The sequence below is a fragment of the Corythoichthys intestinalis genome, chromosome 4 (assembly GCF_030265065.1).
Source record: "Corythoichthys intestinalis isolate RoL2023-P3 chromosome 4, ASM3026506v1, whole genome shotgun sequence".
In the NCBI taxonomy this organism is placed as follows: Eukaryota; Metazoa; Chordata; class Actinopteri; order Syngnathiformes; family Syngnathidae; genus Corythoichthys; species Corythoichthys intestinalis.
The window spans coordinates 47842886-47854606 of NC_080398.1; the positions used below are offsets into that span (position 1 = coordinate 47842886).

General features: G+C 42.2%; 1 protein-coding gene across 1 annotated transcript; it reads left to right on the top strand.

Annotated features, from left to right (window-relative positions):
• The first annotated feature begins 1180 nt into the window (after positions 1 to 1180).
• Positions 1181 to 11359, top strand: ctnnb1 (catenin (cadherin-associated protein), beta 1). Its single transcript, XM_057834369.1, has 17 exons — positions 1181 to 1356; positions 5713 to 5764; positions 6013 to 6240; positions 6335 to 6588; positions 6671 to 6909; positions 7246 to 7447; positions 7524 to 7668; positions 7766 to 7869; positions 7987 to 8121; positions 8232 to 8435; positions 8569 to 8727; positions 8815 to 8934; positions 9008 to 9158; positions 9322 to 9443; positions 9523 to 9583; positions 9894 to 10144; positions 10341 to 11359. The coding sequence occupies exons 2-16, from the start codon at positions 5752 to 5754 to the stop codon at positions 10106 to 10108; spliced, it is 2352 nt and encodes a 783-aa protein (XP_057690352.1). The 5' UTR covers positions 1181 to 1356; positions 5713 to 5751; the 3' UTR covers positions 10109 to 10144; positions 10341 to 11359.
• The last annotated feature ends 362 nt before the right edge of the window (positions 11360 to 11721 follow it).

Genomic DNA, 11721 nt, shown 5'->3' on the forward strand with positions numbered 1-11721 from the left:
CATTGTTAACGACTATTTCCTTAAATACAATTTGATTTCCTTGTGAACACGTCACATAATGCCACATCAAATATGGTGAATGCACATGTTTTAGAATAGCCGCTCCAGGTGCTGTCCTTTATGTCTTGATGCCACAATTGCAATTTATCTTTTAATGTTATTGTTTCCTGAAAAAACATCTTCATACTGTGTTTGAATTTATTGTATTCTAACTAAATGCACTACTCATATAAAATAGAGTCAAATTTGGATCTGCCATTAGTCAGCTGAATGTGGAATTTACCTAGCTATAGCTTGCCTGCGTCAAGTACATTGAACAAATGCCTCGTGTCCAAGTTATGTCTTTTATATTTGAGTTGCACACCTTGCTTGTTTTCTTCTCCTTTTCCCGAATACATCAAATGATACTTGAATCGAACTTTAATCACATTTATGAACGTCCTCTGTATTACCTTGCTTAACAAGGCACCCGAGGTCATCTCATACTAGGGGAGCCTACTGGCCGTCGGCCTAATTGACAGGTAAAAACTTATTTCATAGAAAACATTCAAACAGAGCAACACCAAAATCTTCAATGATTTGATAGTAGTATGATTGGTTTAATGCAGCAACAAAGTCACAATCACTTTAACAAAACGTTGATCAATAAAGCAGTCCCTTTATCGAATAAAATATAAGATTATAGCTTTCTTCCAAGAGGCATTTCAGACTGGATTTTTTTTTTTCTCCTGTGCAATATTGTAAAGATTCTGTAAACACTGTATAAACAGTAGCCTAATGTACACTTGTTTTTTGTTTTAACAACTAAATGTGTTATTAACAAGATGTATTTACTGTTACTATACTGTTTATGAAAATAAAAACAAACAAAAAGGTAGAAAATGTCCCGTTTGGTTTGATTTTGGAAGGGAATCACGCCCCCCCACCGTCCCTAATCTGCCGGAACTTCATGTAATTGTGTATTCATACGCGTCTTAAAGAAACTCGTTTTGCTTCTTTCCATCATTATTTGGTGTAATATGAAAACATAGAATGGTCACTTTGTCACGTTTTTATTATTTATATTGATATATTGAAATGGAGAACAAGAATATTTGCCGAATTTAGGTTCTATTTCATCCAAGGGAACTGCAGAATACACTGTCAACTTGAGGCGTGCTGCGGTCTATATAGAGCTGCCGCCATCTTACATTTTCCAGTCGACTCTCTTCCGGACCAGACGTGATAGACTGACTTCGGAGGGAGTGGAGGGGGCTCACGCTGATTTTCGGCGTCACATTTTCCTCGAGTTTTCTCAGATTGAATTGTTTTTTATTGCTGAATTCAACTGGAAGGATTTGCGGCGCATTTACACGGGTAGGCTGTGCCATTTTACTACATCGGTTATGTAGGTTCACTGAAAGCCTACCAGATTCAAGCCGGGTGTTGACCACGAGCTGCTGCTGCTTTCACTGCTTATGTTTGGGACTTAGCAAACAGGTACCACCTCGGAGGGGAAATGCCTAGTTTATTAACGGAATGTTGTCGCTTGTTGTTGAAAATTATTATATTTTAACATTGGGGATAATGAAATTCGGTGCTCATCAATTGGAATTTGTCTTAAGCGTTGGTTTCGGTTGTTGGGAAAGTAGCCCTCAAAGCAGCCAGCGTTAAACACATTTACTGCTGGACACGATCTGTATTGGTGACTCATATTTTCATTACTTTTGTATTTTTGTCGAATGTTTTTGCAGGCGAATGATGGGCTCGTATTACATTTGATAACAGGCATTGCTCGATCTATGCGTGGGCACGTCTTTTACTTCATTTTACACGGCGTAACCAAGTTAACAAACAGAAGTTTCGGCAAACATTTGCTGGAGCGTTTATTTCTCTGATAACGCCCCACCTTTGAACTTGAGTCGCTATCGACGGAAACAAAAAAACATGGATACTGTCGAAGTTTACATTCGATGAATGGTAGTGTTTTCGTGTCGATTTGGAAACAAAGCCTCACACATTCCTCTCGGTCGTTGTTGCTTTGGGAGGAAGACGAGGTGGAGCCTGAGTGTGAAATTTGAGTCAGGAGTGTTGGAGCAACTGAGTCGGGCCAGCCCGCAGCTGTGGGAGAGGGGCGGCTGCGTGGAGTGGCCACCAAAGTTACCAATGCGGCTCTTTTCCCTACCCTTCCTTTTCAGTTTTGTCCCGACAGTTTATGACGAATTGGCGCAAAACAAGCGGCTTTTGTCTGGGCAGTTTTTTTCTTGGATGGCGTAAAATATTAGTAAAATCGCACGGCGCTGACAATCGAAAACGCTTGAGCGTTCATGAATTTTGCCCCCTCTGTTCTTTGATCTTCTTTGAAATGTAAAGAGAAGAGACGCAAAGCCGAAATTCCTTTGATGTCACAGTAATTCGTCAAAATGTATATATTTTTTTGTATATGATTTGGCTGATAGCTTCTTTAGTAGGTACCTCATTAGCTACTATCAACAGTGTTGGACAATCAAGAGTTCCTCTAATAGTTTTGACATTGAACGCAGCTGCTATGTCACATTACCAGACAACAGAAACTACGGAAACAGCCCTGTTAAAACTGATTGGACGTCTGTCGCTGTCAATGGCACCTAAACGTGATCATTCAGCACCAGCCATTCCAGATCAAATAGATTTTATGTCTATCACTGTCAATGGGAGTGAATGAGTTGATGCATTTGGAGTCTTAATTTTAAATATTGAAGTGCGAGCTCACAGTTTACCTTCAAAAAGTATAAGAAATGCTAGCTTGTTGTAAAATAGATATTGACTTAACTCTTTATAGGGCAGGTGACTATTTTTGGCAATTCAAAAAAAAAAAACACCATAAGATCTGGCGTCCAGACATTTTGCATATAGTGTGGCCTGTTGACTCAAAATGTGATGTCTACATATGTGGATGACAGGTCACAATTATTCATATATTATTGTGTTCTAAATATATATATATTTTTATATAAGGGACATTATGACTAAATACAATTATATAATAATGTTAATAAAAACAAAGTGAATCCAATTAAAATGAATAAATTCAGAAATGCGCTCTTTTTATGGCCCCAATAAGTCTAAAGTTGATTTTTTTTTTTTTTATCTTATTTAATTTCACACTCATTGTATACCTTGGACAACGATTTACGTCAAATTCATTTTGACTTGGAGGACTGACCAAGAATGCTCGACTTTCAGTGCCAATGACTGCACTAGATGTCCAATCCATTTTGAATAGCAAGCCTCTGCTAGTCAAAATAGATTGGACATCTAGTGCCGCCAATGGCAGCCAATGAGTTAAATACCCTAAGCGTATGTATGTAGTTTGCGTATTTTGCCTGGCAATATTTTGATAGTATCGATAAGAGGATTGACTTTAGTTGGCAGTTTTCCCTCAAGGCCTCCATCATGCCGCACTGGAGAAACAGACGGCCACCTTATGTTGCAGAAGCTGGAGCCATTGAGCGCATTGTATAGTAAGATGGCAGCCAGCAGTGAGCCTGCTGACCCCGCACATTGCTTTGCCAACACCCGCGTCGCTCCTCTGACCTACTGCACATCCCTCAAACGCAGCATATTGAATACATATGTGACACCGGATTTAAAAATAACATTTTTTAAATTTCCATACTTTCTGTAGTGCGATTACTCTGCTCCGCTAACAATCACAGTATGTTGGCAGTGTTTGGAATTGCACTTAATTTCCTAAATGCCTCTCAACAGAATACATTTGAAATACAATGTCAGCTAGATTATGGATTCCGCCTTGATAGATAAATAATAAGATAATGGGCATTTAGTTGTCACATTTATGGGCTTGATACTGCGGTGGAATTAAGCTGGTGTCTTTTTGTCATTTTTATAAATTCAAACAGCAAATGATCACAATGCATGCCTAGTTCATTTTGCGAATTAAATGCACAACTGAAAGGCTTTCAAGCAATCGCTCTTATTGTGGAGGAGTCCTGTGGTATTTTATGACTTCTAGTCTAGACCAGGCACTGAATTCTTGACCCCACATCTGGTTTCAAAGAAACCCCCATTCAATTTTCGTTGGAACTTCTAGCTTGTACTGTCTTGACTTGGTCCATGGTTTAGCCTGCCGCTTGTTTGCTGTCAATTGAAGACTAGGCTTTATTTTTTTGGCTCGTCTTTCAAAGCCAGATGGAAAGATCCACTTTTCCACCAGTGTAAATGATGTGCTTTGATTTGTATGAAGTCTAGTGTTGCACATATGGCTCCCATTAAAGAGGGGGTTTGGGTTGCACGAGTTCCAGCTTCTCAAGCTCGAGAGGATGGCGTGTGAACAGTGAATTAGAATTGGGTTTTTGTGGGATGAAATGGCATGCCAGCAGCCTGACTAGAGATAGTTTTAGTATTGCAGCTGAAAATGGCTGCTTTGAGTATGTGAGGAGGAATCGTCCAATGCAAGAGTTTTTCGTTCTAGTAGCACTCTTGTAGTGACAGCAGTGCAAAATTTTAGTTTTGGTGTGATAAGTTCTATGTCAGAACACGCTTGAAAAAAACAACAATTTCCTATTTAAAATGTATAATATTAAAGAAAAAGCTGTTCCAGTAGTTCAACGAAAACATCCCTAGGCAGGGTAAATTAAAGGAGCTGGTTGACATGTGACACTTTTAGCCTTTGCTTTGTAAACAACTTTTGAGTAAAGTATGAGTCGTTACTAATCACATATTGGGAAGTGCCAAAATCAATAAAACGGTGCTATAGCTGGCAATATTGGGCCAATGCAGATTTTGAATAATGCCTTGTATTTTGGGAAAAACGACACCACCACCATCATGATTTTGTTCAGTTTGAATATAGATATAATGAATGGGGTAGTGAGGGCTGATATGTAAACTTGTATTAAATTGGCATGACTCTTTAGCGAAAAGACGCACTTGGAAAGTAGCTGCGTATTCTCTAAAAAGTGCCACATTTATTCTAACGGCCATCTGCATATGTTGTTTTATTAATTTCTTTATTTTTTCTATTATTCCAAGCAATCATTACTGAACAATTTAGCACAAGAGTTATTGTTCTCATCTGGAAATTGATTGCGGTCAAAGTGCTCGACTGGCACTGGATGATTCTAACTAAACCAGAGTGGTCCACTATTTTTCTATTGCTAACGGAATTGAAACCATCTTGCCACCCGGGCCAATTTTGAATCAGACTTCATGGAGCCAAGTGACTACTTGGCTCCATCAAGTCTCTAGAAACTTTCCAGGGATGCCTTCCCTCGCTTAGAGCAGCTACGCTGTTTTGTTTGGGATGCTGTGACATTTTTCACTTTTGGTATTGGTTCATACGATTCTATGTAAAGGTTTAAAACTCTGCTTACAGTATTAACTTGCAGAGTGTTCTCTGCTTAAAAGTGTGGTGGAGGAATGTGTACGCCCTTTCTCTCCCACTGCTTATTTACATCCCACCCTTCTTCACATAGGTAGTACTTAACTGCCATTCTTGATCTAGGCCTTGATCGTGAACTGCTATTTACTTGGGCGGATTTCATACAGGGCTAAAGCTGAAGGTTAAAATGGGAAGATGAAGCTGAATTTTAAGGAAAGACCAGTACAGTGATCAAATTTTTTTGAGCTGTGCCTGTAGCAGTTGTTATGGGTGTAATCATGAACAATGTGCTGGGAAGGAAGGGAAGTGAGAGGTCACAAAGGCTGATGGTGATTTCCTCTGTCTTTCAGATCAGGAAGCTGTGACGGCCGTGGTTTGAGGAAAGGAACATGGCTTCCCAGGGTGAGTTGAAACTTTATCCTGCGTCTAATTTACATTTATACGTTAAAAAAAATCTCCCCTAGTGCTCTATTTTTTTCAATTCTCTTCATTCTCAACAAAAAACCTCACAAATGCAATTGGGCTTCACTCCATCCTGGTGTTGCCTTTTGGTTGGGTTTAAGAAGATTAGCATGGATTACCAAGATGTACCAGTTTATCTCGTAAATTCCGCTTGTACCAAATGATCATTCCAAATTGTACCCCTTCAGCTGATTTGATGGAGCTCGACATGGCCATGGAGCCAGACCGTAAGGCAGCAGTCAGCCACTGGCAGCAGCAGTCCTACCTGGATTCAGGTATTCATTCAGGAGCCACGACTACAGCTCCCTCACTCAGCGGGAAAGGAAATCCAGAAGATGAAGATCTTGACAACAACCAGGCCATGTATGAGTGGGAGCAGGGCTTCAACCAGAACTTCTCCCAGGATCAGGTCCAAGGTGAGTCCCAAGAACCACCTTTGGGTAATTATTTTTTTTGAAAGCTTGGCAAGGTTTACATTTGTGGGGGCGGAAAAACTCTTTTTGCTTTCAGACTTGGATGGCCAGTATGCCATGACCCGTGCCCAGCGTGTGCGTGCGGCAATGTTCCCAGAGACTCTTGAGGAAGGCATGCAAATTCCTTCTACGCAGTATGACACAGCAAATCCTACCAATGTCCAGAGACTAGCAGAACCTTCACAAATGCTCAAACATGCTGTGGTCAATCTGATCAACTATCAAGACGACGCTGAGCTCGCAACCAGAGCCATACCAGAACTCACCAAACTACTCAACGATGAGGACCAAGTAAGTCGTCGTTGATGACTCGTCGTGCCACGAGATCATCCGCCATCCTTGATGAGCACGTTTCTTCTCTTCCTCTTCCAAGGTTGTCGTCAATAAAGCAGCAGTGATGGTGCACCAGCTCTCAAAAAAAGAAGCTTCCCGTCACGCTATCATGCGCTCGCCCCAGATGGTGTCGGCCATAGTCAGGACAATGCAGAACACAAATGATGTGGAGACTGCTCGCTGCACTGCGGGGACCCTCCACAACCTTTCCCATCACAGAGAGGGTCTGCTAGCCATTTTCAAGTCTGGAGGAATCCCAGCTCTAGTCAAAATGCTTGGGTATGTGTGGGAAATCTACATGCCGAAAGGGCTATTTTGAATTGTAATGGTTGAGAATGTTGTTGGTAAGAGAATTGTTTTTGCTGCTAAAAAGTATTTTATCAGGTTCAAATATACATTCTCATTCTATGCATTCTTTTCAGTTAGGTATTTTTAGTGCAATATATTTGTACACAACAGTGGCAAATAAAGTAGGTTTGTTATATGGGAAAACAGCAAAATTAATTTGCAATTTGCACCCGTCAAACTGTCATCGGCGAGAGGAAAACAACATTTTAATCCCCTTTCCATTTCCCAGTTGTATTGTAATCCAATAATCCTTTTTCGGCTTCGCAGTTCACCAGTGGACTCTGTCCTGTTCTATGCCATCACCACCCTCCACAACCTCCTCCTGCACCAGGAAGGAGCTAAGATGGCTGTTCGTTTGGCTGGTGGTCTTCAGAAAATGGTGGCCCTGCTCAATAAAACAAATGTCAAGTTCCTCGCCATCACCACAGATTGTCTCCAAATCCTGGCTTATGGAAACCAGGAAAGCAAGGTCAGTTTATGTCCTTGCCACCTGTGCTGTGAAAGTGTCTGATGTATTCAATATGGAACCAATGTGCTTTTTCTAGCTAATAATCCTGGCCAGTGGAGGCCCCCAAGCACTGGTGAACATCATGAGGACTTACACCTATGAGAAGTTGCTGTGGACCACTAGCAGAGTACTCAAAGTCCTGTCAGTCTGCTCCAGTAACAAACCTGCTATCGTAGAAGCAGGTAGGTTTTCGTTCGAAAGTTTATAAATGACTAGCAGGCACAATAAACTCCAGTCATAGTGCTTTTCAGTTCATTTATCATGCACTTTTTTTCTCAGGAGGAATGCAGGCTCTTGGACTCCATTTGACTGACCCCAGCCAGAGACTTGTCCAGAACTGTCTCTGGACTCTCAGGAACCTATCAGATGCTGCTACCAAACAGGTGAAGCTCATGTAACAAACATAAAATACTTCCTTCGTGCCACCTGTTGTCTATTTTTCCAAATCTTAATCTACTGGTTTTAAATGATTCCTCCTAACTTGACAATTTGTCTCCCAGGAGGGGATGGAGGGTCTGTTGGGGACCCTGGTTCAGCTCCTTGGTAGCGATGACATTAATGTGGTTACCTGTGCTGCTGGCATCCTGTCAAACCTGACTTGCAACAACTACAAGAATAAGATGATGGTCTGTCAGGTTAGTATTCACATGGTAAAGATGGAGAGATTAGTGTTTTGTGCGAACCCAGTCATAAACATTTCAGATGCACTCCCTCATCCAATCATGTCACTTGTATTCCTGTGTAGGTTGGCGGGATCGAGGCTTTGGTTCGCACCGTGCTTCGGGCCGGAGACAGAGAAGATATCACAGAACCAGCCATCTGTGCCCTGCGCCACCTCACATCACGACACCAGGATGCAGAAATGGCCCAGAATGCAGTCAGGCTTCATTATGGCCTGCCAGTTGTCGTGAAATTGTTGCATCCGCCTTCACATTGGCCTCTTATTAAGGTACAGACAAACCTCTGTCATGGTTGTAGTTAGTGAACAGCACTTTTTGTTTATTCGTACTGTAATTTGTAACTGTGATTTTGTCAAGTTGATGATTAAAAGGTGTCTGAAATGTGAGCGTGTACTCCCTCAGGCTACAGTTGGTCTGATTCGTAACCTGGCCCTGTGCCCTGCAAACCACGCTCCTCTGAGGGAGCAGGGAGCCATTCCTAGACTGGTCCAGCTGCTGGTCCGGGCACACCAGGACACGCAGAGACGCACCAGCATGGGGGGCACACAGCAGCAGTTTGTGGTGAGCGCACACAAATCACTAACAAGCAAACAACATCAGTAAGTCAAATAGAAAGCTGTGGCTTTAATAATCGCATTGCCATTTTAGGAGGGCGTTCGCATGGAGGAGATAGTGGAGGGCTGCACTGGAGCACTTCACATCCTTGCCAGAGACGTTCACAACAGAATAGTTATCCGAGGACTGAACACAATTCCACTTTTTGTACAGGTAAAATGCAGTCTCTTACTGGTGATGCTTAATGCGTGACATTTTTTTGAACATCTTACCTATCTGTATGCAGCTCTTGTATTCTCCCATTGAGAACATCCAGCGTGTGGCAGCAGGTGTCCTGTGCGAACTGGCGCAGGACAAGGAGGCTGCCGAGGCCATCGAGGCAGAGGGCGCCACCGCCCCTCTCACTGAGCTGCTGCACAGCCGCAACGAAGGAGTTGGTACGTCCAAAAAACTCCTCAAAAGATAGTTAATGCTACACTCATTTCAATTTAGGAACAGATTCGTAGGATTTCATTTCATTTTGATTGGGCAAACATTTGGTATTGTACACTCCTGAATATTAAAAAAAAAGCTGACTTGTCGTCTCGCACATCATCTCAGCCACATACGCAGCAGCAGTTCTCTTCCGCATGTCAGAGGACAAACCTCAAGACTACAAGAAACGCCTCTCAGTAGAACTCACAAGTTCGCTCTTCAGGACGGAACCGATGGCTTGGAACGAAGTAGGAAGCGCTCACTGTAATATTTGTTCAGTGTGTATTTGCAAACAAGTTTTAATGCGACTCCTGTGTGTCTCTGCAGACTGCGGAACTTGGTCTGGACATCGGTGCTCAGGGAGAGCCAATTGGCTACAGACAGGATGGTAAGTCACTTCCATGCAATCTAACCAGCACAGTCCCATTTTTCAAGTGTCACATGGTTCTCAAAAAGCATGATAGTTACAACTTAGTCCCTGAAATTTAGCTGACTAGGAGCCCCGAACACTTTGACCTCATTCACTGTAGTGTAGTGCTTGAGCTCAGAAAGTCAGTTGAACAGTTATTCCAAGGGTGTGTGCGCGTGGTATTTTGGCAGTGTTTTGCAAGTACGCACTAGCGTGTGGGCGCTTTATTTGTTAACATGCTTCTAACAGCTGCTCTGCTTCTCCCGCCCTCCACACCTCCCACTACCAGACCCCAGCTATCGTTCCTTCCACTCGGGAGGCTACGGGGCAGACTCGATGGGCATGGAGCCCATGATGGACCATGATCTGGCCGGGGGCCACCACCCAGGTCAGGACTACCCTCCGGTGGAGGGCCTTCCCGACCTGGGACACAGCCAGGAACTGATTGAAGGCCTACCACCTGGTGACTCCAACCAACTGGCGTGGTTTGACACAGACTTGTAAATACCAAGACCAACATAGCTCAACATTTCCTACTAGGTAAGATGGATACTGATCCACTTGTGTGCATGTTGGTCTGGAGAACATGGCTCATGGGAGTAGATGAACTCAATTAAGCTGCTTCCGCATGCACATACTGCATGTCAAACTGTATAGTGCTTTAGTTTGTGTGCCCGTGGTGTTCTACTGTTATTTTATGTTACATCTTCACAATCTCCTTTCTTTGCATTTGCAGCTGTATTATGTGATTTGGAGGAACCTGCATCTTGATTCTTCCACACGGAGGAGGCGGGGTTTTAGAAAGTGCCTGACGATGACCCATCCTGTCTATAGGAGCTCCATTGGGACAAATGAGTGACAAGTTGGGGTCTGGTTTTAATCAGAGGATGGTCAGTTGACTTGAAATCCTGATGCGACACATGGATTTGATCTCAGTTTGCTTTTGAAATACCCTTTTTATGTAATTTTCCATTTTTATCCTTTGTTTTTACTTTTATCCTCCTTGAATTCTGTAATGGTACAAAATGCTTTTTAGCTTGCTTTCCCCCCATTTTCATTGCTCAAAATTATACCCATTGTTTTGTTTGCAGTTCCCTGTATTAGACTCTGGTAGTGTTTTATTTTTTATTTTTTCTAATTTTGGGGGGTGATAATGCTCCATCCAATGTACATGACCACATTTTAAATGGTGTCTAAAACACTAAGGTTAAATCGGTTGCATTGTATCATTGTGTAGCTTTTGTATAAAACATTGGAAGTCATGGTCCAAATATCGAGCTATTTTCTTGCTTTAAAGGTGGACACGAAGGTGTCTCTGCTGTTCCAAAGGGGGTGTAGCTGACCTAGCCGACAGAGGGCTTTTATTGGTCTGTTACCAAATGGGGGTGGGGCTAGACTAGTTGGAGGAGGTGGTTGCTGTAGCCTGCTGTGTTCTGAAACAATAAAATGGACTCATTATTTCAAATGGCTGCATCCTTTTACTTCAAGTTTTTGGTGGAACACCCAAGTACATGACAATTGGACATTGTAATATTTCCACGAAGATGTGAACAGTGCACGGCAATCGCTGCTACGTCTTTTGAATCGGGTGACGTGCATGGATTTCTAAAATGTGACATCTTCGGATGAAACGACCTGATGTGGAATTGCCAAAGTTATACTGCTATGTGTTTTGTAATTCAGATGGCCAACAAACATCTCAAATGTGCATCTTATAAACATGTAAAAGTACCAAAACTGACCTGTAAGGGGCAGCATAGTGCCACAGTGAAGCCAGACTGCTAGAAAATAACTGAAGAAGAGGTTCCAGCTATTGGTTCCTTGTCATTTGCTAGGTGTGAAGTAAAAAACCATGCAAACAGGTCATCCTCAGCGTATTTGTTGCAACAGCAATGTTCACCTCGTTTCCTGTCTCGAAAAAAAAAAAAAAAACAGTCCATGATCTTGCTTTATTCTTTGTCATAGTAAATACCGGTAAGTTAATAGAGGAGTTTAGAAGGTAAAACCACCATGTACTGCTGTACAATTAATCTTTCAGAGACCTGTCACTTTAATGAGTAACTGTAAGCTGGAAGGATGTACATATTTGGCCTTATTTGTTTCTCATTTGAGCTGGA

Excerpts from the sequence above, each read along its gene's own strand:
- ctnnb1 (XM_057834369.1), top strand. Across the intron at positions 7,669-7,765 it reads ACCTGCTATCGTAGAAGCAG|GAGGAATGCAGGCTCTTGGA; the intron begins GTAGGTTTTCGT and ends TTTTTTTCTCAG. Across the intron at positions 8,122-8,231 it reads ATAAGATGATGGTCTGTCAG|GTTGGCGGGATCGAGGCTTT; the intron begins GTTAGTATTCAC and ends ATTCCTGTGTAG.